Source organism: Pan paniscus, chromosome 3 (assembly GCF_029289425.2).
Source record: "Pan paniscus chromosome 3, NHGRI_mPanPan1-v2.0_pri, whole genome shotgun sequence".
NCBI lineage: Eukaryota > Metazoa > Chordata > Mammalia > Primates > Hominidae > Pan > Pan paniscus.
In genome coordinates, this window is record NC_073252.2 from 80,836,648 (window position 1) to 80,864,598 (window position 27,951).

The window sequence follows — 27,951 nt, forward strand, 5'->3', positions numbered from 1 at the left end:
TATAGCCATAGAGTGATACAATCTCAAATGGTTTTACTCTTTAAATTATTCAGGATTTATAAATTTCTGCCGCCATAACATTTTTTCACAAGTGGAATAAAAATGGCATTTTGCTCACGTAGATCTAGCTGTTCCCTGGGTGGTTGATTCTAGAAAAGCAACAGGCTTTTCCGTCTTACGAGAAGCAACAGTTAGAAACTCTAAGTAGAAAACTCCTACACACAGTGGACGGAACCAGCCAACAGAGAAAGTGGCAGCTATTTCAGTTCATTTTGCAATAGCTTCCAAAAAGAGAGGGAAGAAATATATAAAAGAATGTTGACCTCTTTGAAATGAAAGGACTGTGCTGTGTTACTGTCGCCCCCTCTCCCTTCCAACGTCCCTTAAATTATCAGGATTTTTAGGCATGCTTAGGTTTCTAGAGTAAGGTGAAGCAATATGACTTGATTTATTCTGTTTCAACTTAAATTTGCAAGATGCAGTAAGACAAATTCATAACCTCCCGCAAGAGAACAATACAAGCCTACCCAGGATCGGGCACTTTTCCTACTAGCAAACATGGACTGTTGTCTTAGCCTGTTGCTCCTGCCACCCGGTGTGCCTGAACCTGGAGAGAGAGGACACTTTGAAACCCAGACTGTGCTCTCGGTGGCAGGGCCTTGGTGCATCCGGGCTCGCGGACTGCGAGGGCCATGGGGATTGCCAGCACCGCGCCTGGGGAGGTGATGGCTGCCGACCACCGGTCCGGGGACCCTAGTGCAGGCCGCCCGGCTGCCAGCAGATGGTGCCCTCCTCATCCAAACACGCAGGGAAACCCAGCTAAAGTAACGCTCAGACTCCGCCCCAGCAGATCCACGGCGCAACAGTCACTCGTCCTTCCCAAAATAGTGACGAGCACGTTTCCCCTGGAACACCGCAGTAGCCCGTGTGTGTCGAAATTACAAACCAGGGGCGACCGGGTGTGTGTGCCGGAGCGGGGAGCGCGTGCGGAGTGGGACCTCAGGGGCCAGGGGCGAGGTGACCGCCAATGAAACGCAGAGGGCAAAGGGACCGGTCCATTTCCCATCTGCGTAAGCCGAACCGCCGGGCCCCTCGGGAGGCCACTCACCATATTCACTTCGGAGACCATGTCTATGCTGGCGACATCGATCCGCATCCCAACGTCGACGGGGGGCCCTGCCGGGGAGGTGGGCCACATTAGGAACAGATTCTCTCAGTGACAGCAGGCTGGGGAGGGTCTGGGGGCTTCCCAGCCCTTACTCCATTCTTAACGGGCTCCCTCCCTGCTCCCCCCACCACCCCTTTCAGGGGACTGCCTGGGAAAACAGGTGTGGGCACACGCGTGATGCAGTGACTATGCAGAGGGTGTGTCGGCCCGGGAGAAGGTCGCCTCCGCCTGAGGATTCATCCACCTGAGACTGGGGACCCGGGGTGTGTGTGTGTGTGTGTGTGTGTGTGTGTGTGTGTGTGTGTGTCCAGGGTATAGTGCACGCTTACGAAAATGACATGCCTTTTTTTTTTTTTTTGACATTTATCTTTGACAGAAAAGGAGAACTAAGGATGGGTTACAGGTTGAAAAAAGATGAAGCGTTACCTCCGAAGTCCGGCCGCAAGCGAATGTCATATCCTTTGAGCAATCTGTCCACTGTCTCTTTCACGTATGACATGTTGCTGGGTTCATTGGTGCTAAGGGGAAGAAGTAGGGACCGTATTCAAAATGAGCACAAACTGTGAGCACATATAAAAAGATACAGGCACACCTACCCCCAAACAACAAGATACATGATCCAGCAGACACGTAAAAAGAAACATACCAAGAAAAAAAAAGAGAGAGAGAGAAAGAGAGAGATTCAACAACAGCAGCTCACCTGTGTGCACAACAGACCATGGTAATCATCACAGGGAAAGAGAGAAGCCCCAGACTCTCTCGATTTTGTACTGTCCACATTACTAACTCTGATTAAAAGAATTGTCTTTTCTGCGAAGATTCAAGGAATGCAACTTAGTCGGCTGCTGGGCAGTAATTCCCGAATGGACCTGCGCATGCGCAGAGCGCGCTCACTACCAAAAGACACCTTGTGCCTTGCAAACAATATTCCTAGTGGAACAGGCAACAGATTTCAATCCCTCTAAAGTTCCTATTTGGGGTGCTCCATGTCCTCCGGGTAGTCAGAGACAAGCTGCTGTTTCCACGCAGGGGATCCTACGAGCATGTGTAAACGGAGTTTCCTTCATGCATTGGAGGTTGCTATGTTGATTTCATTTCTGCCCTCAACCTGATTTTGTTTTTTTTACTGGGCGCTCAGTGATCTGGCTAAGGCTGCCTGTGATTGGCATCTTTCGTTGACAGTCAGGGAGGTCCTAGAACGGGGACTCTGGAGGCGGGTCTGTTGTTCTCTGGTTGCCTGTGGCGGGCACCGGGAGGATGTGATCAGCGGGGGTTGTGGGTGGGGGTGACTGGGAGCAGGGAAGAGTGGAGAGAGAGGGAACAGGAGAGTTACTAAAGGTACAGAGGAAACTCAGGACGTATTTGAGAACTCCAAAAATTAGGTGCCCTTGGGAGGCATCCTAGGACATCTGGCTTGGTGTAGACTTCTGTAGGAGGCAGAGTAGGAGGGGCAAGCCAACTTTTCTTCCACCCCACTTTTCTTCCCTCCCCTTGTGGTTTTTCATCCAGGTTGGGAAATGAGGGAAACAAAGGATCCAGCAGCAGTTCTGGGCAGGCAATCTTTTTTTCTAGGGCCATCCACTGCAAGCCCCACTTTTCCTCCAGGTTGTGATAAGAAAAATCTCCTTCTTAAATTGACAGCATTTAAGGTGGTATTTGTGACCCCTAGCAGAACTCTGAAACATCCAGACAGTTTAACCTCTGTTCGCCAGTAGGTTGGGATTCTGCAGGAGCAAGTATTGTTTGAATTAAATCAAATTCAGTAACTTCGATTCTACAAATGTCATTGAGCACATGTTAGGCAGAAGGCCCTGGACTAGGTGTTTGTTCTTTTGTTAAATAGTATATATTAAATTTTGTTGTGGGCATTCTGGGACTTATAACTGATTCAAAAAGGGTTCTTGACCTAGAGAAATTCACATCTAATGGGAGAGGGACACACACAAGTGTAAGTAAAGCGAATTGTAATCCCTACTCCTATTATAGTCTGCTGCTTACTTTTATGAGGGAAAGAGGAGACAGCTTAAAAATTAGCTTCTAACTAGGATGGAAGTGTCTCAAGGTCAAGAAACTTATGCATATTCTTAGTATTTCCCTACACAGGAGTTACCAAACAAAAAAACGTAATAGAAAAATTTATTCCATTACAATAATAACAAAAAATTCTAATGTACCTAGGAATAACTGGGGGAAAAATATGCACAAGAAATTTAGAGTGAAGGTACATAACATTATTTAAATACACAAAATATGACCTAGATAAATGGAAAATGTACCATATGGGTAATTGGGAAGACTCAACATTGTAAGGATGTCAATTCTATCCAATGTAAGAAATATAACCAATTTGAATCAAAATTCCTACATTCTAAATGGAAATGAATAAACTAATTCCAAAATTCAAATAGAAGAATGAGGGGGTAAATAAAAGCCAAGAAAACCTGGAAGAAGAAGAAGAAAAAAAGAGAAGGAATATGGGGGCATTTGCCTTTGAGATATCAAGACATTATTGTGCTATATAGAAACTGAATCAGTTTGTCTTTGGCATGGAATTCATGTAGGGATAAAAAGCAAAATAATACGAGCAAATAGAGAGCACAGAAATACTCCTCTATTTTAAGAGAAGTAGGAAAAGATGAGCTACTCAATAAATGCTGCAAGACAATTTATTATCCATAAGGGAAAAAAGTAGATCTTTACATCATTACATACATGAAAATATATTACAGGTAGATACGTAACTTCAATACAAAAAACAAAACTTTCAAAACTTTAAACTATATAGGAGAATATCTTTATGACTGTGATAAAAGGAAAGATCTAAAGATGAACAAAGTTATAAATGATAAAAAAGATTATTGCGATAACTATGTTAAAATGTAACCTTCTTTAAATCCAAAGCTTCTTCTGAAAAGTCAAGTTATACATAGAAAGAACATGTTTTCAGCAAATTTAACCATCAGAGGGTTTGTGTAAAGAAATTACCAGAAAAAAAACTTCCAGAAGTAAATAAGAAAAGATCAAAAGCCACTCTAAATAAGGAATTGCAAATTAAAGGAAGTGTACACTATTTTAAACTCATCAGATATGCAAAACTTAAGAATATTAAAAATTGGCTTTTAAAACTCCATATATTTTCAGGAGACATATAAATTGATCTAAACACTTTGTACCACTCTTTGGACATACTAGTAAAGTCAAAGATGCCCATGCTCTTTGGCCCAGAATTTCTACCACTCAGAATATACCCTAGTGATAAACTCATGCAGTCTAAGAATGTTTATGGCAGTGTTGTTTTTAGTAGTGCAAAGCTGGCAACAATTTTTATTAATTGGAAATAAATAGGAATATAATCACACAATGTAATACAACAGTCAAAATAGTTGAATGTCTACATGCTTCTACACTGACAAATCCCAGAAGTAAAACACTGAGCAAAAACGAAACAAGAGCAAGGTGCAGAATGATATAATGAGCCATGATAACATAAATTTTAAAACATTTAAGTGTAAAACCCAGAAGATATATTATGTACATATATACCATATATACACATATACACCATATATATGTATATATACCATATATACATATATATATACACATATACACACATATACATATATATGGTGTATATGTATGTGTCGGGGTGTGTGTTTGTGTGTGTATGTATATATATACACATACACAGAATAGAGAACAAAAATAGGAAGGATACCACACTTTAGGGTTCAAATGAATCTACAATATTTTATCAAAAAAATTTCATTCCAATTAGCCACAACATGATATGTGGGTGTTCATCATTCTACTCTCCATATATTTCCAGATATTTGAAATATTTTACAAAAAGCTGATCAAAGCTGATAACGAAGTGACCAATTAGGAGATACATTTGCAATTTATATTTTAAAATGTTTATGCCAATCAATGAGAGAAATAAATGTCTAATAAATAATGAGCAAACAATTGTAACAAGCATTTCACCAAAGAATCCCTAATATTTGATAGCAGAGTAGGGTGACTGTAGTCAGTAACTTAATTGTACATTTTAAAATAACATAAAGAGTGTATTTGGATTGTTTGTAATTTCAAGGATAAATGCTTAAGGGGATGGATACCTCATTCTTTATGATGTGCTTATTTCACATTACATATCTATATCAAAACATCTCATGTACCCCATAAACATACACACCTAGTATGTACCTGCAAAATTTTTTAAAAAATAGAAATTATTTTAAAAAATAATTAAGTGACCAATAAATATATTGTAAAGTTTCAAGCTCAGTAGTAATCAAATGAATACAATTTTAAAAATAGATATGAAGTACCATTTTCACTTGTTGGTTTGCTAGTTTAAAATGGTTTAACCTTAAGTATCATGGAAGCTGTGGAAAGATACAATTTCATATACTTTGGGGACAGTATAAATTGCCACAATTTATTTTAAGGATGATTTGTAATACTAATAGTAATATAATATGTTATTGGATGCATGTATTGGTGGCATTTGCCTTCTGTTCAATTGATCAGTTTTTCTGATTTAACCTAATATGATATAATTTTATTATAATCACTCATTGTTAGTAAAGTATGAATTTTGATAAGGCAGCAACACCATTATTGCTTTTCAAGATATTTACATATCCTTTGTTATGTTTACATACTTTATTTTCTAGCTTAAATATAGCATTAATTTAATACAATCTAAAAATCTCATGCTATTTTTATATTGCATTAAATATTCTAATTAACTTAAGAAGTCATTTTAACCTGTGTTAATAGGAATGGTACCACTTCACTTTTTGCATATCAATTTATCCTCTAGGGATATATTATTTTCTTTAAAAAAAAATTCTTGTGTTTCAGGTTATATTAATAGCCAGCTATTTAATATACTTTAGCTATATGAAAATGCATTTTTCACTTTGCATTTTTCAGCTCTTCTTATTTATATATTATAGCATGGACCTTTGAGGATAAAACTTATATCATGTAATAAGCCAAGTATATTTTTACCTCTTTTTATTTTTACTTCCTGTTATGTAACAATTTTCATATTATATTTAAAAATTCATATTGCAATTTTTTCTGGGTTTATACTTATTGGAATGTCTTCTCAAATTATTATTTATGATATTTTTACTGTTTGATAAATTGTGGTGATAATAAGGATATTCATTGCTCCTTTCAGGTATAATTCTAGCCAAATAAATATGATATTTTGTTTCAAAATATACACTCTATCTTACTAATAAAGAGATGTTCTAAGCCATTACTTTTATTAAAATGTTACCATTGCATTAATAAGAATAGTTAACATTTTAATAGGCTTATTATTTATCAGCACTATTTTAAACACTTGACATATCTAGTGTTCATAATATCTTAAGAGGAAGGGATATATAATTAGTTCTGTTTTAAAGATGAAGACACTTAAACACAGAAAGTAACTTATCCAAGGTCAAACAAAAAATGAGAGACAAAATTCAAATTCAAATAGTCTAATGACAGTTTACATTCTTTTCTAGTACGTTACTAATTAAGAAAAATGTTGCCAGCATAAAATATATTTTAACCTCTACTGAGATAATTAAATGCTTTTGCAACTTCTCCTGTATAATTAAATGCATTTAGGGTTTAACGTATGTTATTAGTGATTTATATTTTAGAAGAAGCCCAAATTACATAAAGAATTTGTATTTGAGTACAGAAGACCATGCTATCCAAGTAGAATCTTATGAAGGATACTCTGCAAATCCTGATTTGCAGTGTTGTGCCCTCTAGTTGATCCCTGTAATGCTGTGGGTCAGGAAAAGTCACAGAGAATGAGGACTATTAAGCCTGTTACCAGTAATATATTGTTTGTAGAGCATCATTTAAAAAGTGTTGCCATTTATATCTGTGTTAATGTGTTTTTACATATTTTATAGTAAAATAGATTTTACTGTTTATTGTTGTTGTTTAGTAGAAACTATAATTTTTACCTTCTTTTATAAAATAAATATTTAGTGCCCGATATTAACTGGAGAACAAAACAAACAACCCGGTGATTATCTGGTGAACACTTTCCAGCTGAACATATAACCTTTGCGCTAATTCATTTATTCGTGAGTGTATTTAAAAACATTTTTAGAACTATGCAACAATAAGTGATAAAACTGTTGGGGCAAGGGCACCCAAATCACCAATATATAATAAAAAATGCTAGAAACGTGAAAAGGACTTTTTATTTATTTATTTATTTATTTTTACACTAAGGTCTCACTATGTTGCCTAAGCTGATCTCAAACTTCCTGAATTCAAGAGATCCTCCCACCTCGGCCTTCAGAGTAGCTGCCATTGCGGCCAGCAAAAACATTTTTTCTTGCCTTGGAATATCAGGGAAGACACCTCAATAGAGTTGAAACTTTCTGCTAGATCTTGAAATTCACCAAGTTGAGAATTTGGGAGGAGTTAGAACAGGTGGAAAGCACAAGTAAAGGCTTTGAGTTTTAAAGTTGATGGCATTACAAAAAAAAACGGAAGTAGTAAAGGCAAAATTGAACAAAATTATGTTTGCAGTGGTGAGAGGAGAGGGGATAATGAGAAGAGGATAGGAATGGAGTAAGATGGTGAGAGGTATGTTTCCAATTTATAGCTAAGCAAGACAAGATTAGCCAAAGAAATCTGGGGATTTGTTTGCGAAAAAAACTTCTTTTACTCTGCCTCATGTTAAATACATATTCTTCATTAATTAACTGAGATAAGATCATTGCTAATCTGTCATTTTTATTTTGTTGTCATTAAAATTATTTTAAAATAGATTTAAAGAAAAATTTAGAAAAACCTGGACTGAGAATATGACATAGTGACAGTAATTAATTAAGAAATAATCTAATTACTTTCTGTGGAAAAAAAAATCAAGTTTATAAAACTATCCTCTCCCTGAAATGCAAATCGAAATCACAATACAATACCGCCTTACTCCTGCAAGAATGGCCATAATCAAAAAATAATAGATATTGGCATGGATGCAGAAAAGGGAACACTTCTACACTGCTGGTGGGAATGTAAACTAGTACAACCACTATGGAAAACAGTGTGGCGATTCCTAAAAGAACTAAAATAGAACTACCATTTGATCAAGCAATCCCACTACTGGGTATCTACCCAGAGGAAAATAAATCAGTATATGAAAAAGATACTTGCACACGCATGTTTATAGAAGCACAATTTGCAATTCCAAAAATGTGGAGCCAACCCAAATATGCATCAATCAATGAGTGGATAAAAAAATTGTGAGATACATATATATATGATATATATGTGATATATATGCTATATATATACGGATTTATGAAATTGAAATGTAATTGTAAATTTTAAAATGAAATTCCATAAATGGGTTGAATGGCACAGTAGAAGATTTTATTAGTTAGCTAGATAATAAAAACAAATAACATATATATATATATATATATACACATATATATGATGGAATACTACTCAGCCATAAAAAGGAATGAATTAATGGCATTCACAGCAACATGGCTGGAATTGGAGACTATTATTCTAAGTGAAGTAACTCAGGAATGGAAAACCAAACATTATATGTTTTCACTCATAAGTGGGAGCTAAGCTATGAGGATGCAAGGGCATAAGAATGACACAGTGAACTTTGGGGATTCAGAAGAAAAGGGTCAGAAGGCGGTGTGGGATAAAAGACTACAAATGGGTTCAGTGTATACTGCTCGGGTGATGGGTGCACCAAAATCTCACAAATCATCACTAAGGAACTTATCCATATAACCAAATGCCACTTCTTCCCCAAAAACGTATGGAAATAAAAAATTTTTAAAATAAAACTATCCTCTCTGTGAGAGATAAAACTTAAATCATCCAGCATTTTAAACAACAAATATTTTCTTCGGTCGCATGTCACTGCTACTACATACTAAAGCTGAATAAATATCGGATGGAGGATTTGGGGGATTGCAAATTTCTTTCCCTTCCTGTCATTAGAAATGTATTAGCCATAGTCATGGAATGGTTTTAATTTGTGCTTAAGAAATAAAATACTTTTCAATATGAACCCTCACATAAAAATATGGGCATATAATAAAAAGTCAGCAAGCCTTTAAGAAAAATCAATATCATGAAGTATAGGAAGTAAATTCCAGAAGCAGAAAATTAAATCCCATGGAAAGTAAAACTACTTTCAAACAAGTATAAAAGCATCCAAGAGTACACAACAAGAAACAAACTACTAGGAGAAAACAAAAAATCAACAACAACAAAAACTAAGATTTATGAAATTGAAATGTAATTGTAAATTTTAAAATGAAATTCCATAAATGGGTTGAATGGCACAGTAGAAGATTTTATTAGTTAGCTAGATAATAGAAACAAATAACAATCTAGATGGCATTGCAAAAGGTAAAGACACATTGAAAACGATCCAAAAAATCTAACAAGAGTTACATAAGAAAAGAACAGAGAAAAAGAAGGGGAGGAAATAATATTTAAAAGTAATGTTCCCGGAATAACAACAGTTATTAGTTTACACCCTTACTCAATTTTTTTCATTTTTCTGTTTTTAATTTGTGTTGGTACACAGCAAGTGTATATACCTGTGGGGTACACGAGATGTTTGATATGGTCATGCAATGTGAAATCATCACATTTATTGTGATTATTTACACATGTGAAATCCCACATTTTTAATTATATGAAATGAATAGAAAGAAATTAACCATTTTCATCTATTATTTCTGAATGCTAACGGCTGCAGTTATTTTTTCTTCTTTTATACTTTTACATATTTCTTTCCAAATTTTACAGGAATGTATGTTATTTTTAAACCAAAAGATATACCTATAAACAAACTGCATACTCCAGTTCTTTTGTCAATAATCATGAAATGACAAAACTTTAATAAGACTTGAAAATGGCAATTTTAATAAAAACACACATAACCAAAAAACAAAAATAGAAAGATAAAACTTTATAAAGAAAATAAGAATGATGCAGAAAGGGATATTCATCCCCTCAAGCGTTAATCCTTTGAGTTACAAACAGCCCAATAACACTCTTTAAGTTATTTTAAAATGTACATTTAAGTTATTATTGCCTACAGTCTCCTTATTCTGCTATCAAATAGTAAGTCTCATTCATTCTTTCTGTTTTTGTATCCGTTAACGAATCCCAGCTTCCCCTCAGGCCCCCCACTACTCTTCCCAGTCTCTGGTAACCATCCTTCTACTCTCTATGTCCATGAGTTCAATTGCTTTGATTTTCGGATCCCACAAATAAGTGAGAACATGTGATGTTTGTCTTTCTGTCCCTGGATTATTTCACTTAACATAATGATCTCCAGTGCCATCCATGTCGTTGCAAATGATTGGCTCTCATTCTTTTTTATGGCTGAATAGTACTCTGTTGTGTATATGTACCACATTTTCTTTATTCATTCATCTGTTCATGGACTCTTAGGTTGCTTCCAAACCTTAGCTATTGTAAACAGTGCTGCAGCAAACATAGCAGTGGAGATATCTCTTTGATATACTGATTTTCTTTCTTTTGGATAAGTACCTAGCAATGGGATTGCTGGATCATATGGTAGCTCAATTTTTAGTTTGAGGAATTGAGCTCAATTTCAATTTGAGGAACCTCCAAACTGTTCTCCGTAGTAATTGTACTAATTTACATTCTCACCAACAGTGTACAAGTGTTCTCTTTTCTCCACATCCTTACCAGCGTTTGTTATTGCCTGTCTTTTGGATCTAAGCTATTTTAACTGGGGCGAGATGACATCTCATTGTCAGTTTGATTTGCATTTCTCTGACGTGATTGAATGTTAAACAGCATTAATTAGTCATATTCTGATGAAATTTTGGAACATCATGGATAAAGAAAAACATCTAAAACACTCTTGAGAAAAATAAATCATATTATCTACATAGAAAAAAGAATAATTTGTCATTCTTTTGGCCAGTAAAATTAGTACCAGAAACAATGAAGCAATGTTTTTAAAATTCTGAGGAAAAATGACTTTGAAGTGCTAATTTCATACTCTAAAACACTAACATTCAATTGTGTTGGCACTATAAAATCATTTTTAGACATAAAAGGACTAAGAACATTTTGCCCCATTGGATCCTTTTAGCAAGAAATACATAAGGATTACTATAGGAAAACAAAGCATTAATACAGGAAAGAAGTAATTAACACACAAAATAAAGTGAGAAGCAAATAAACCAGTAAAATAAAATATTCTCCAATTTTTAAGTACAGTGCTGTGAAATTTAAAGCAATTGTTAAAATAAATTATTCTGAAGCTGCAGACAAGGGATACAGAAACTAATTATGAGTTAGAGGAGGAGCCATGAGGTTTATCAATTTTGATGAAACAGAAAGAAGATATTTTAAATAAGCCATAATTCTTTACTAGGAATTAGGAATTAAAAATAAAATCTCTAATTTATTGAGTGCTTACTCTGTTCCAGGCCCTGTTTTAAGTCTTTTTTGTATAGTAAGTCATTCATACCTAATATATCTAAGCTCTGGTAATATTATTATTTTTTTGATTTCTTAAAAGGAGGAGCAGATGGGAAAAGTAACTTGTAGTGGGTCACATAGCTTAGACATAACAAGACCAGAGTTCAAGCCCACAAAGTCAAAATCAAAACTCAATATTATCAACTGTTTTGCTATACTTTTCCTGATAAAGAAAAGACACAGGATAGAGAAAGAAATATTTAAATATTGATGAACAGATAATTCTCCCAGAAAGAAGAAGGAACTGAGATAGTAGATGAGTAAAAAAAAGTTGGAATATTCAAGAGAAGACCACACATTATTGAAGATAAACATACCTGCAGAGGATCCGAAAGCACAGCCATTTCTGTGGGTTGCCTTGATTACCTCTTATTTTTTCCCAGCTTCATCATGATTCCTCTATTCCTAGTAGTTTAGCATTTCCTGTGTCCACACATGGCAGAGTATCACAGCTGTTTATTATCAGCACATACATTCTTATAATAAAACCACTAAATCAAAGTGCTCTAAGGAAAATAACCTTTTTTAAAACTTACTAATGTCTCTTACTTATGTGGAATTCTGTCTGGCACAAAACAGATATGCAATAAATGCTTGTTGAATAGATGAATAAATAAATAAATTTAGCAATATTTAGTAAAGAGGATGGATCATAAGAAAGGCAGATATGTTAAGTATATGATACGTTTAGATAGTGATAGGAGAGAAAAATTAAATCAGGTCATAGCAGATAGGAATCTGTGGAGGGTTTTGTTTGTTGAAAAGTAGAAAGAGTGGTTAAGGAAGACCTGTATAAAAAGGTGACATTTGAGTAAAGAACTGCAGTTAGCAATGGATTGAGCCTTGTAAATATGTTGACAAAGAGCACTACCAACAGAAAACTGCAAGTGCAAAGATACTGAAGTAGGAATGTGTCTGGTAGGTTTAAGGAGGCCAGTGTGACTAGAGCAGAGTGAGTGGCAGAAAAAGTAACAGGAGGTGAGTCAGAGAGTTGAAGCATTCACTCTAAGATGGAAAACCAGTGGAAGGATTTGATATAAAATAACATGATCTGATTTGCCTTTTAACAGAAGCACTCTAGCTACTCTAGAATATAGACTATTAGAGGGCAAGGGTGGAAGAAGTTAAGTCAGTAATCCAAGTGGGAAAATTATAGTAGTAGTAGAGGTGATGAAAAGTGGTCATATTGCAGATATATTGTGAAGATACAGTTAACAGGACTTCCTGAGAGAGGATATAGATGTGAGGAAAAGAAGTGAGTAAAAGATAACTCCGATATCTTCGAGCTGAGTAAATGGAAGGGTTGCCATTCTCTGAGATGGTGAGGATGTTGATAAACAGTTTGGGGAAGGTTTGCATTGTAAATCAGTTTCAAACATGTTGAGTTTAACATGTTTATTAGAAATCCAAGTGGGAATTCTGAGTAGGCAGCGGGGTAACTCCATGTCAAGGAAGAGGCCTTGGTTGGAAGTATACATTTGAAAGCTAGCAGCACATAGATACTGTTCGTATGAATTGAATTGTTCCCCCCAAATTCATAAGTTGAAGACCTATCCTTGAATGTGACTATATTTGAAGAAGTACTCTTCAAAGAGATAATCAGTGTTAAATGAGGTCAGAAAGGTTGGGGTCCTAATAAAATATGATTGATGTGTTTATAAAAAGAGGAGACACCATACATGCTCATGCACAGTGGAAAGGCCATGTGAGGACAAAAGGAGAAGGCAGTCATCTGCAAATCAAGGAGAGAGACCTCAAGAGGAACCAAATTGGCTGGGCACAGTGGCTCATGCCTGTAATCCCAGCACTTTGGGAGGCTGTGGCGGGTGGATTGCTTGAGTCCAAGAGTTCGAGACCAGCCTAGGCAACATGGTGAAACCCTGTCTCTACAAAATATATATACATATACGTATACATATACATATACATATATTATATATATATATAAATTAGCCAGGGTGGTGGCATGTGCCTGTTTTCCTATCTACTAGAGAGGTTGAGGTGGGAGGATTGCTTGAGCCTGGGAGGCAGAGGTTACAGTGAGCTGAGATCTGCACTACAGCCTGGGCAACAAAGTGAGAGCCCATGAAAGAAGGAAAGAAGAAGGAAAGAAAGAAAGAAGAAAGAAAGAAAGAAAAGAAGGAAAGAAAGAAAGAAAGAAAGAAAGGAGGAAGGGAGGGAGGGAGGAAGGAGGGAGAGAGAGAGAGAGAGAGAGAAACTAAACCTGCTGACACATTTATCTTGGACTTTCAGCCTCCAGAACTATGAGAAAATTAAATTTCCATTGTTCAAGCCACAATTAGTATTTTGTTATGGCAGTCCTAGCAAACTAATATAGTGTTTAATGAAACACACTGCATAATTTCAATAATATTGTGAGCATAGGTAGAAAAGGAAGGAAATTCCAGGTATGCTGGGGCTTTCAAACTTTTGAGGTTAGGGTAGACAAAAAGAAACTAGAAAGAGCGACAAAGAAGAAACAGGTAGAAAGAAAACCAGAAGAATGAAGTGTGCTGAGAGCCAAGTGAAGAGCCAAGCATCTAGGAAAAGGGCCGAGCATCTAGGAAAAATTGTTGATAGATCGACCAATATGAGGCCGTAAGGAAGTTACCATTAGTCAGATGAGAAATTCATATTTTTCAATGCGGTTGCTTAGTGGATTTTGAGGTCTTGAGTTTTGAGGTCTGGAGTGTCAAATTATTTTCATTTGATCTCATTAAATGTCTTAAATGAAAAGTTTAATATATTTTCAGAGAAAATACATTTCTGAAAAGCTAGTGATGTATGTGCAGTTTACAAATTGTCAGTAAAGATAAGAGCAAAAATGATGAAGAAAAAATACAACTGAATCTTGAAAAACATGGGTGTGTATTGCACGGGTCCACTTATACGTGGATTTTCTTCCACCTCTGCCATTCCTGAGACGACAAAATCAAACCCTCTTCTTCCTCCTCCTCAGCCTACTCATATGTAAAGACAAAGAAGATGAAGATCTTTAGGATGATCCACTTCCACTTAGTGAATAATAAATATATTTTCTCTTCCTTATGATTTTCTTAATCACATTTTCTTTCTCTAGCTTATTTTAGTGTAAGAATGCAGTACCCAATGCATGTCATATATAAAATATGTGTCAATCAACTGCTTGTGTTATCAGTAAGGTTTCTGGCCAAGAGTAGGCTATTAGTAACGTTCTTGAGTAGCCAAAAATTACACATGGATTTTCAACTGCCTGGGGGGTGAGGGCCCCTAACTTCTATATTGTAAAAAGGTCAACTACATATTTTAAAATTGTAGATTTCTGACATTATCATACTGTTTTTGTGGCATTAGTCTTACTACTAAGAAGCAGAGACATTAGCAATTTAACAATTCACTAGATGTAAGGTGATTATTTGTTAAAGAAGAAAAGAAGGCCAGGCATGGTGGCTCCTGTCTGTAATCTCAGAACTTTGGGAGGCTGACGTGGGAGGCTGACGTGGGTGGATGACTTGAGGCCAGACAGAGGCCAGGAGTTCAAGACCAACCTGGGCAACATATGGAGAGCCTGTCTCTCCAAAACCAAAAAAAAAAAGAAAGAAGAAGAAGAGAAGAAGAAAAAGGAGGAGGAGGAGGAAAAAGGAAGAAGAAAGAAGAGGAGGAGGATGAGGAGGAGAAGAAGAAGAAGAGGAGGAGGAGGAGGAAGAGGGAGAAGAAGAAGGAGGAGGAGGAAGAAGAGGAGGAGGAGGAAGAAGAGGAGGAGGAGGAGGAAGAGGAGGAGGAGGAGGAAGAGGAGGAGGAGGAAGATGATGACAAAGAAGAAGAAAGAAGAGAAAAGAAAACTTATTTTAAAGCAGGAAAAACTAAATGAAAACATGAATAACAATAGAAAAGAGAAGAGATTTTATTTTGAAAAAGTCAATAATTCAAATCTGAAAATCTGAATTTAACAACAATTTAATGATTTGAGTTCTAAAAGAGGATAACAAGTTTTCTAACCATACTCTGAACTTCTCCTTAACAATCTGTGGATGAATATCTCCACAGCTTCAAAGCAGTGCGCAAAATTTTGATTGAGAGATGAGTCAGATGCTGTTCATAAAACAGTCACAGTGAGGGTGTTAGGTCATCAAAAATTTAAGTATCTTGACAATATTTCAGAGATTCAGTGGTAAAACTAGAAGCCAGCATGCTTGTGTGTGTGTGTGTGTGTGTGTGTGTGTGAGTGTGAAAAAATAAGTCATTCGATTTCATAACTTTCCTGGTTACAGCTACTCTTTCCTGTTTTATAGGCTTTTATTTGTTTCCAATGTGTTTCTTATTTCTTTATTTGGATTTAGCCTTTGGTGGCTTCTTACAGTGGTTGTCATAGTACAATTCTCAAAGAAGTCTATCTCATATTTCCCAGTGTTTCCTTTAAGTTAAATGCTATATGCTGCTCAGTTAAGAAAATGTTTATTTTCAGTTGTCCAAGGAGATTGAGTAAATAATGTGAGTAATGCGACCATCAGCTACAATTTAAGTTAGTGTAATTTCACATAGCTGCCAGAGTCATAATACTTTTCCCTGACAGTTGTGTCATATCAAAATCATGATCCCAAGCAATCCTTTAGACTTGAATGTTAACACAAGCAGGGAATTAAAAAATGTGACTCAACACTTTCATAAACGCATAAACTATAAAACATGGAGAAGGCCGCACATGTAGTAAATTGCAGATTTGGAATTACTTTTCAGGTCATTTAACTCCACAGCGTCTCTTTCTAAATACCTTATTAGCACTTCCTACAATCTGAGAAGAGTATTAATTTTTGTATTCTCAAGTTCTGCTTTTAAAAGTTTGTTATGTATTAAAAGTTAAAATTTCTAATTATAACAGGTTGGATATTTTAGCACCTAGTTCAAAAACTGATTCTTCCCTCATTTAAACCAAAAAACATCATTTTGCTCACTAAATTGTCTGCACAGGCCAGGCACAGTGGCTCAGTCCTGTAATCCCAGCACTTTGGGAGACTGAGGTCAGTGGATCACCTGAAGTCAGGAGTTGGAGACCAGCCTGGCCCATAAGGTGAAACCCTGTCTCTACTAAAAATACAAAAATTAGCCTGGGCATGGTGGTCGGCGCCTGTAATCCCAGATGCTCAGGAGGCTGAGGCAAGAGAATCGCTTGAACCCAGGAGATGGAAGTTGCAGTGAGCCAAGATTGTGCCACTGCACTCCAGCCTGGGTGACAGAGTGAGACTCCATCTCAGATAGATAGATAAATAAATAAATAAATAAATAAATAAATAAATAGTCTGCACAGATAGAAATTTTGTCACCTAGAGGACGGTAAAGAACATTTCTGGATTTCATTTTCCTTTTATCCATAAAATTATTAAGCAATTCTATGATTCACTAAAGTGTCACTATGTCACTTTAGTGATCAAGTCAAATAGGGATTTTCAAAAATTTTTATTACACATTATTAAAAGAGACGGAAAAATCTTAATGACAGGAAAGAAAAAGATAATAGAATTGGCTTTTTTATTCAGTAGTTGAGAATATGACTTTTTATAGGGCAAAGCCTGAAAGCAGCATTTTCTAAAGAATTTTTGGCTTTTGCAGCCTGGTTCATGTTTTGTTTAAAGCAACATGTTATACCTGGGTAAGAAGGGAACCATCTCCCTCTCTCTAACCTACATTATTTCTACTGTTTTTTTTTTTTCATTGAATCTCTCCCCTATTACCACATACCCAGTGTTTAATTAGCACTGATATACTCCTACTTTCTGTATAAGCCAGAAGCAAGCCTTTCACCTGCTGCATCCTCTACCTGCAGTGCTTTTCTGCCCATCTCATCCTTGTGAACTTTCAAGGTCTAGTCCTCGCTAATACTCCAGCTGCTGTGGCATTTGGCCAAAACCTCTATTTGTACACTTCTTACCATAGTTCTATCGTTAGCTGAATATATTTTTTTCTACTAGATTATGACCTCTAGGACAGAATATAGCAAAAATCCTGGTATGTTGTAGGATCTCGAAAATATGTTTGAATAAATTAAGAACAAAATGAATAAATAAATATTTGCAGGGACTGTATGGATAAATAGTAAAGCTTCAATGTATTATATTGTTGATCACAGATAGTAAACATGTAAAACAGGCTCATGCTTGCCCGTTGCTTATATAACATATTGATAATCTTTACAAATTATGGTAAGCAATTGCTGGCAATACTTTCCAATTATTGCTTTGAAACCATTTGGTGTCATTTTTGCATCTCAGTAAAGGAAGCCTTTATGCTGAGCTCTCACTTCAGTGTAGTTAAAAGCCAGAGGCCACAACATCCCAGAGTCTCATAGTTTTGCTTTCCAATGTGGAAGAGTCACTGTTGAAAAAAAGGAAAAGGAGTCTTGTTTGGACTAATTCATTGTTATTTAGGCTAATCTAATCTATTAAGGATATTACAGTATTGACATATATAATAGTTACTCTCTCAAATATAATGAATATTTTCTATTTCTGTTTATCCTTAAATTCTCAGTAATACTCAACACTATTAATTTTATCAACCTAACCCTCTTTGAAACATATTATTTGTTATTCTATATTATTATACGTCCTCTTAAATCTCTGCCTTTTCTTTCCTGTCTCATTTATAGATTCATCATAATAAATATGGCTACTAGGCCAGATACAGAGGCTCACGCCTGTAATCCCAGCACTTTGGGAGGCTGAGGTGGGCGGATCACGAGGTCAGGAGTTCGAGACCAGCCTGGCCAACATGGTGAAACCCTGTCTCTACTAAAAATACAAAAAATTAGCCGGGTGTGGTGGCGTGTTGCCTGTAATACCAGCTGCTTGAGAGGCTGAGGTAGGAGAATCACTTGAACCTGGGAGGCAGAGGTTGCAGTGAGCCAAAATCGTGCCATTGCACTCCAGTCTGCAAGGCAGGGCGAGACTCCGTCTCAATAAATAAATAAATAAATAAATACAGCTACTAAATACTATAGTTTCCCAAACTTCATCTTATGTCTTTCTATAGCCTTATTCTATACTTTTTCATAGAGTATCTTATCTATATCCTGGATTTAATTACCAATTATATGGCAATTTTTCTCAAATTTAAACCTGTGGTTTTAACTCTTCTCTTGCTTCAGAATCATATACTTAACTTCTGAATTAATATATCATATTTATTTTCAGTTTGGACATTAATAAAGGAGGAAAATCTAAGTCCTTAACCTGTGGGATCTGATGCTATTTCGAGGTAAATAGTGTCAGAGTTAAATTAAATTGTAGGACACCCAGTTGATGTCCAACCCAGAAGTGGAGAATTGCTAGGTATGGGAGGCTGGTGGGGAGAGAGGGGGAAATGCTACACATTTTGGTGATCAGAAGTATTGTAAAAGTGTAGGAGAGGAAAAAAAAATTTGCTTTATAAAACATAAAAGAAGATGTCAATAGTGCTTATCCTATAATACAAACATGACAATAGTGTTAGATTTAGATATTGACAGGTTCTTTATAAAGATGACACTTTGAAAATTTATATTGACAAACCCAGGGCAAAGAATAGCTAGCTGCAAGTGTTTGTAGAAAGCAAAGTGGAAGATTTTACCTTAGTAGCTCTCAAAATCTATCATGAAACTATGGAAATTGTAAAAGTGCAGAATAGGACATTCACAACCAGTTCCAATAATATATGGATACATGATACATTATAGAGGTAACACTGCAAATGAGAGATTATAAGATCTCTAGTGTTTTTAGAGTTGATTATCTATAGGAAAAGACAATAAACCTGGATACCTACTTCATAGCATATACAAAAATGTACTCAAGGTGAGATAAATGAAAATCCTATCAAATTTTATAATTAAAATAAATGGGACAAAATTTTGTGACATTATTTTAGAGAAAAATTTCTTGGACAAGACAGAAAAAACACAAACCATAGTGAAAAGATTCATAAACTTGACTATTTTCAAATTTAAATCTTCTACATAATGCAAAATTCTATTTTGGTTCAACTCCACATAAAAGTAATAAATTTGTTCTCTTCCTTCTATCATAGTTTCACTCCAAGACACTATTGGAAGTTTAAAAACTTGGTATCAAATATTTTTGCAAAAGATAATAGCCTATAACAAAAAATAGAATCTAGGATTAACAAAGTGCTCCCTAAATAACTAAGGAAAAGACAGCCAAGTCAATAAAAGAATGAGCAATGGATATGAATAGAATTCAAAGAAGATAAATCCAAATGACAACTGCGCACATGAAAATATCTTAAACCTAAATAATGTAAATAAACTGATGGAACAGCATTTTTAGCATTATCAGGTTGGACATTTTAGCACCTAGTTCAAAAACTGATTCTACTCTCTTTTAAACCAAGAAACATCATTTTGTTCATTAAATTGTCTGCACAGACCGGGCACAGTGGATCAGTCCTGTAATCCCAGCACTCGGGAGGCTAGGGTGGGTGGATCACCTGAGGTCAGGAGTTGGAAACCAGCCTGGCCAACATGGTGAAACCCTGCCTCTAATAAAAATACAAAAATTATCCGGGCATGGTGGTGGGCACCCAGCTGATTTCTAAAAATAATTTTAAAACAATAATACAAGTGTTCTTAAGTATGTAGAGAGATGGCAACACAAATTATTTAGTTACCTTGAAAAACCATCAGGTGTAATTGGTAATGCTAAAGATAAGAATAGCCTTACACACACACACACACAGAATGCAATTTGTTGGTCTAATGCACAAAGTGACATGTCCAAGAATGTTCATTGCACTCTAATTTATAGTAGTGAAAAATTAAAAGCAAGGTATATGCCCATCAACAGGAGAATGAATAAATTGTGGTGTACTCATACAATGGAAAACTTTGCAGTGGTTACACAAATGAACTACAACTATATTTTTGTGGCAGAATCTGTTGTGTACCAACATCCACAGGCTTCTTGACATACTTCCCTTGAGGTTCCAATGACCATGTGACATGTTCTGATCAAAAGAATGTGAAAAGAAATGTCATAGGTTACTTCTTAGCTAAGATGGTTAAATATCTCATGTGTTTTCTCTCCTTTTCCTTTCTCTCCCATGTATACAGAAAATGGCTGGAAAAAGGGAATCTAAGATAGTGGAGCCATGTAATGAGAGGAGCCAGATCCCTGTGTCAACACTTGGAGACAAGCTACCGAGGAATGCATACGAATAAAAAACATTGGACTTTACATGAAGAACAAATAAACTTTTCATTATTTTGTATTGTTTTTGTTATAGAGGCTAGGGTTGATTACCATGACTATGTTTAAACATAGGTAATCTCAAAAATACAAATTAATATAAAAAGCCTTTGTAGGGAAATGGATGGAGCTGGAGGCCATTATCCTTAGCAAACTGAGGCAGGAAGAGAAAACCAAATACCACATGTTCTCACTTATAAGTGAGAGCTAAATGATGAGAACACCTGGACACATAGAGGGAAACAACACACACTGTGGCCTATCAGAGGGTGGAGGGTGGGAGGAGGGAGACGGTCAAGAAAAATAACTAATGTATACTAGGCTTAATACCTGGGTGATGAAATAATCTGTACAACAAACCCCCATGATGCATGTTTACCTGTGTAACAAACCTGCACATGTACTTCCGAACTTAAAAACATCAATTTGCATGATGATATTATATATAAAATATTTAAAACAAAAAATAATGTTACATGGTATTTATTTTGTATACACATGTAAAAATATATAAGTGTGCATGAAATAAACTACCAAATTCAATATGGTGGTTCCTTTCAAATGAAGTACAGTGTGGTGGATACTCAGGAAGCTTTAATTGTATCTGTAATGTTTTATTAATTTATTTTTAAATTCTGAATCAATTTTGACAAATGTTAGAATTTAATAGTGCTCAGTGTGGAGTACCTAGATGTTTATTATATCATATTCTACTGTGAGATTTTTTTTCCTGTATTTGGAAATATTTTTTAAAATGGGCTTTTAATGATTGGGAAGAATTTTTATAGAAGCCTATACAGCATATATAGTTGGTGGGAAGATTTATACTCATTCATCAAACATAAAATTAGATTTAGGTACAAATCTTAAAGCTTGAAAAGGGGAAGTTTTTCCCCTTTATTAAGAAGTGCACTTTACTCAGAGAATATGAATAAATGAGCTACCCTAAGATTGAAACTACATGAAAAATACAAAGTGAAGCAAGGCTTAATCAAACTCATGTACCCCACCACCATGACTGGAACATACCAGAACAGATGTGCATGCCCACAAATGATCTCTTTGGGAGCAGCTTGGCCTCTGAGTCTGAGTCTGATACGTTTCTGTTTCCCAAATGGTCAAACAAAACCATTTGACCCTACTTGGGACCTTACCCTTATTCATTCTTGCACCTAGTTTTTGGCCCCAAGCAAGCAGTACCCCAGGTAGAAGTCCTCGGTTCAGCTCACATCCTTCTTGCTGTCCATTTTTCTCTGTAGTTGCCGCCCAGACAGTTCACAGCTGGGTTTAATATCTACTGCAGCTCCCTCAGTCCTGAGTGGGATCACAGATCTGGGTCCAGCTCATACCTGTGGCCTTATTTTTGCAGCAACAATGATAAGGTGAGGTCTTGGGCAAAACAGGAAAGTCTTTGAAGTTTGTCCCTGGGCCCTCCCACCTTTTTCTGCTAATGTTTCCCACACAGCTGCATTTCCTCTCAATTTTTAGGTACTTTGACCTTTGAACTTCATCTACCATTGAAACTACAACTAGTCTAATGCTTTCACTTTCACTTTGACTAAAACTTATTCACACCAACGTGTTAACTCTCTAATGTTTTAACACTTTTAAGATTTTTACCTCTAGCTGAAGAAGGACTCTCTGTCAGTGGCAATGAGTTAAAAAAAAAAAAGTGTCAGGTTCAAAAATCCACTGTGTGAGTTATTAATAGAACTCACACTTTGTTAGTGCTAACTATGTTCCAGGAGCTCTTCAAATAGTTTTAACATGTATTAACACATTTCATCTTTGATAAAAATCCTATGAAATAGGCACTATCATTGTCCTCATTTTGCAAATGACACTGAAACCCAGAGTGGAGAAGCAATGTTCCAAAAGTGAAACAGCTAAGAAGTTCAGGAGTCAGGATGACACTAGGTCAGAGCCAACAACATTCCAGCTTTGGGGAGGAAGATTCAGGAACTTTGCTACATAATAAGAATATATGGTGATGGCATGATAATTTCACAATAATAAAAGTTACTGGGAAATGTGGCAACATTTGAGTTGATCATATTTATTTGCATTGACAAAATAAAGTAAGCTCTGCATTGCTTACAATATTTCCTTCATTAGTGTGCAACACAATCATTGTTATGCAATCATTCACAGACTATTAGAGTGGGAGGCAGGAGACCTAACTACCATTAACTGACTAGATGTGATCTTTATTTTGTTACTTAACCCCTCAGGTTCTCATCTCTTAAGCAAGGATGAGGCAGAGATCTGAGCTAAATAATGTAAAAAGTTATTACTGCTCTAATAGTCAGCAAATGGGTCTGGTTAGCTTTACTGGCTATATTTTATTATAGTTTGTTGCTCAGATAACATGATCATCTGATTACATCTTAAACATTTTTTTAAAAAGAAATACTTTGGTGATTGCAATTCCTCCTGCATTGTTTCATTACTTATTAAAGGAAGGACAAGACAGTGTGTGCCACTCATTGAGAAAGCTTCCTTGAGTATGCACCAAAGCAAAGGCTGGCTGAGAATCTGCAGCAAAACAGCCAAATTTATCCAGAGGTGAGCAGAAGCCTGGTTAAAATGTCAGCTGTGGTAGGTAAAATTTATCTGCACAGAGTTGCACAGCTCATCCGAATGTCTTTGTTTTGTGAACTGTTTAGTAGAGCCTTTAAAAAGGAAGCTTTCAAAGTATACACATCCATTAAAAAATACTGAATTTGGATGAAACTTTCAGTCGCTTATCAAATGGTGACCACCATCACATTCTTGGTTTTATTTATTTCCGTTCCAGGCTGAAGACCACCTGTTGAGTACTACCTCAATCACTCTGTGGTCAATACATAATGTTTTTGGCACACTTCTCCTTATCCAGTGGACAGGCCCTAAAACCCCCCAGCTTAAATCACCTCAACCAATTAACTTCTCCACTCCTACAATCAAATTCCAGAGTACCTTTGGAGATAATCCACAATGGTATGGATTTTATGCTATCATACGACTTTGACATCATCTGGCTAACCAGAGGCCTCTTGTCAATGGTCATAAACTTGGTTTCTACAACTGGACTTATTAGCTCTCAAGTTCTATTTTTTTCTTCTTAAAGAAACTAAAATTGATGTTGTTCTTAATGTAAGCACATTAAACTTGGTAGATAGTGTTGATTACCTGTGTTAATGCATTAATTTTGGGTGTTATTCTTTAAAATTATATAGGTAAGCCTGTAAGGCAAATACATTATAATGGTAGTGTTTTAAAAACTTTTAATTATTATGGGTACATAATGGTATATATTTTGTGTGCTAAATGTGATGTTTTGATACAAAAACATATATTTAACTTTTTATAAATACATAATTTATATAAAATTTAATTAATAAATATTTTGAATATATTTATAGTTTGTTTTATATTTATATACAAAAATATTGAGTGAACAAAATGTAGTATCTGGCCGGGCGCGGTGGCTCATGCCTGTAATCCCAGCACTTTGGGAGGCCGAGGTGGGTGGATCATGAGGTCAGGAGATACAGACCATCCTGGTTAACACAGTGAAACCCCGTCTCTACTAAAAAATACAAAAAATTAGCCAGGCGTGGTGGTGGGCGCCTGTAGTCCCAGCTACTCGGGAGGCTGAGGCAGGAGAATGGCATGAACCCGGGAGGCGGAGCTTGCAGTGAGCTGAGATCACGCCACTGCACTCCAGCCTGGGAAACAGAGCGAGACTCTGTCTCAAAAAAAAAAAAAAAAAAGTAGTATCTGATAGCGTGACAGGGTGAACTACAGTTAATACTGCTGGTATTTTTAAAAGTCCAGTTAAAATATTGGCTAGGTGCAGTGGCTCACGCCTGTAATCCCAGCACTTTCAGAGGCCAAGGCGGGTGGATCACTTGAGGTCAGGAGTTCAAGACCAGCCTGGCCAACATGGTGAAACCTCGTCTCTACTAAAAATACAAAAAAAAAAAAAAAATTAGCTGGGTGTGGTGGCAGGAGCCTGTAATCCCAGCTACCCGGGAGGCTGAGGCAGGAGAATCACTTGAACCTGGAAAGCAGAGGTTGCAGTGAGCCAAGATCACACCACTACACTCCAGCTGGGGCAAAAGAGTGAGACTCCATCTCAAGAAAAAAAAAAAAGTAAAATATTTTATTTTTTCCTGAAATGATAGTCCATATTAGAAGTTTTACAGTTGGCATTCCTTATATTCTAACACAAACTTTCTACTCTCTTCTATTATTTCTTTGTAGAATCTCATCTAGCCCACGTCTTATTTACCATTTATCATTTCAAATGTATATTTTAGGTACAGAGCACTGTTCTAAGTGACTATAGGGCACTTTTGGTTGTCCCACAATGATCATCTCTAGTTTTCTGCCCTCCAACTTCCTGTATTCTGTATTTAATGAATGACAACACTCAAGCATGTAACCAAGACAAAAATCTGGGAGTCATTTCTTGCTAACAAATACCAACAATGTCCATCTTGCCACCTAAATATTTCTCTAATCTTTCCTCTTATTTCTATCTCCACTGCCACTATTCCAGTTCAAGCAACCACACTCACCAATAATGCGTAAGGGCAAATTGTCGTGCCTGTCTCTATACTTCTCTTCACTCCAAAACATTATTTACCTAATCTCACAATCATTCCTCCCTGGCATCTCAGCTGTAACCAGAATGACTATTTAAAAATACAAACTTGATTATATATATATATATATATATATATATATATATATATATATATATACCAGTTCCAAGGTATACATCCTTTAATGGTACTTAATGCTGTTAGAATACAAATGTCTTAAGTAAGGCTTACATCTCCTTGGTATCTGTCTACCCTATCCGGCCTCTTGCCCCAGCTTTTCTTCATTCTCTGGAAAGATTCTCTGGTTATCTATTGCTATTGACTTCAAGATTAATTTCACAATGGTCAGAGAACATTCTTGGTACAATTTCTATTCCTTGACATTCTTCATTCTTTATTTGGCATGCTTTAAAACCCAGCATGTGGTCAACTTGAGATAAGGTTACATGTCATTTGAAAAGAATATATATACTCTGCAGTTATTAGGTGCAGCATTCTCTCTATGTCAGTGAAGTCCAGTTTGTTAACAGTGCTGTTAAAATCATTTATGCCTTTATTACATTTTTCATCTGTTTGTTCCTTTAGTTACTGAGAAGCGTATGTTAAAACATCCCACTATAATTAGAGATCTTAGTTTTGTCAATGTGTTCTTTAGTTTTTTAAGCTATTAATTGAGGTTCAGATAAATTGAGAATTATTAGATCATTCTGACAGGTTTACCTCTTTATCACTTTGAAATATCTCTCCTTAATAATACATTTTACAGATAAAGCATCCTTTGGTGGATATTAATATAATGACAAATGATGTGTACTTCACCTTAAAATTTTCTGTCTTTACATTTAAAGTTTATATACTTTCTTTTCTTTTTCTTTTTTTTTTATCCAAACAGGGTCTCGCTCTGTCACTCAGACTGGAGTGCAGTGGCACGATCATGGCTCCTTACAGCCTCGGCCTCTTAGGCTCAAGCAATCCTCGGACCCCAGCCTCCTAAGTAGGTGGGACAACAAGTACATGCTACCATGCCTGGCTAATTTTTTGTAGGCTTTGCCATGTTGCCCAGGCTGGTCTCAAACTCCTGAGCTCTAGCGATCCACCTGCCTCAGCCTCCCAAAGTGCTGGAATCCCAGGCTTGAGCCACCATCCCCAGCCTAAAGTTTATCTCTTTTAAGTAAACTTGAGATTGGTTTTGTTATTCAGTGTGGCAATCTTTATCTTTAATTGCAGCATTTACTTTTATATATAATGCAATTATTTAAATATTTGTCTATTTGTCTCACTTAATCTCACTTGTTCCTGTTAGAGTTCACATATAGCAAAACTTTGTGTTACAAGAAAAGCCAAATATGTTGAAAATAACATGTTAGTTACAGAACCTTATGCTAAACCTAGATATAATGATTTTTTATTCTTGGACTCTATAATTCCCCACTTGATAAACAGTATTTTTATAGCTACACATCTTATCAAAATTCAAGTCACTATAATAAAATGCAAGTGAAGCAATTTGATTTTGGAATAATTTTGTATTCATGTTATAAGACATATTATAGATGCAATAGATGTACCTGACCTATAAAAGAAAATAGTTCCATCTTATGATCATTATAGGAAAGTTTTGAAAACATTTTTAATTTTTTGGTACTGCAAACTCTGTGGGAATATGCACTCTGTATTATATGTATTATATATGTATAGTATTATTTTATTACAATAAATATCTTTCCCAAGAGCCCAACTGTTTCAGCATAACATAATGAAGGGTCTGTCTGTGAAAGATTGGTAGACTTATGAAATTTTTGAAAGATGAACCCAATCTAAAATCAAAATCTGTGGTCATAATTCAATATATCAGGGACAGAGAAAAACACTTTTTTCCTCATAATTCTGTCGGAAATGATCTAATGGAAGGGATTCCATTGTCAAAGAATGTCAAAATGAGTCAGAAAAATAGTATCTGATTTTTACCAAGCAAAATAAAACAAAAGAAATTATTGCTTCTTTATTAGAAGATGTGAAAAAAAAAAGAATAACAAAAGCCTCCTCAAATCAGATACTTCCAAGTTTTTAAGTAAATAAAAAAATAAGTACAGGAAGAAATGAAAGAAGGGAGGAAAGAAGACATTTGTATTCATAAGACAAAGATTAAAATGCTGAAAGTTTGGCTGCAAATAAGCCAGAGTAGAGGACAAATTAAATGAAGGCACAATTTTGCTAAGCCCCATATGTTACAAGTTGACTCTTTCAGAGTTAGGTAAAGAAATTGGGTAGCCATTGCAGAAGCACTGGTTCCTAATTTTAGAGAACTTGCAGAGGGAGACGTAAAGTTCTCTGTGATTGACAAAAGGACATTTTTAGTCCTTGGATCTTCAGGAGGCTTAAAAAAAGCTGACTATAAGTTAAGAGAGACTGCCGATGGTTTTTACCTTATGAC

General features: G+C 35.9%; 1 protein-coding gene and 1 long non-coding RNA gene across 5 annotated transcripts in view; one reads left to right on the forward strand and one right to left on the reverse strand.

The window, feature by feature from the left end:
• The window catches only part of GABRB1 (gamma-aminobutyric acid type A receptor subunit beta1), a 447,651-nt gene that overhangs the window by 407,890 nt on the left and 11,810 nt on the right, over positions 1–27,951 (reverse strand). For 2 of the 4 annotated variants that reach the window (XM_034958855.4, XM_008969063.6), the window contains 2 exons: positions 1,595–1,686; positions 1,109–1,176 (listed from right to left, as the gene is read on the reverse strand). In XM_034958855.4, the coding sequence (XP_034814746.1) occupies positions 1,109–1,176; positions 1,595–1,667 (141 nt within the window). In that variant the 5' untranslated portion in view covers positions 1,668–1,686. Of the gene's footprint in view, positions 1–1,108; positions 1,177–1,594; positions 1,687–1,868; positions 8,360–27,951 lie in introns of those variants that run through there. The other 2 variants (XM_003816021.7, XM_034958857.3) reach the window with 2 other exon arrangements.
• LOC117980005 (uncharacterized) lies at positions 934–21,644 on the forward strand. The gene is made up of 4 exons (XR_004671122.3): positions 934–1,070; positions 1,545–1,658; positions 18,333–18,544; positions 20,790–21,644. It is a non-coding gene; the product is annotated as an uncharacterized LOC117980005 (long non-coding RNA).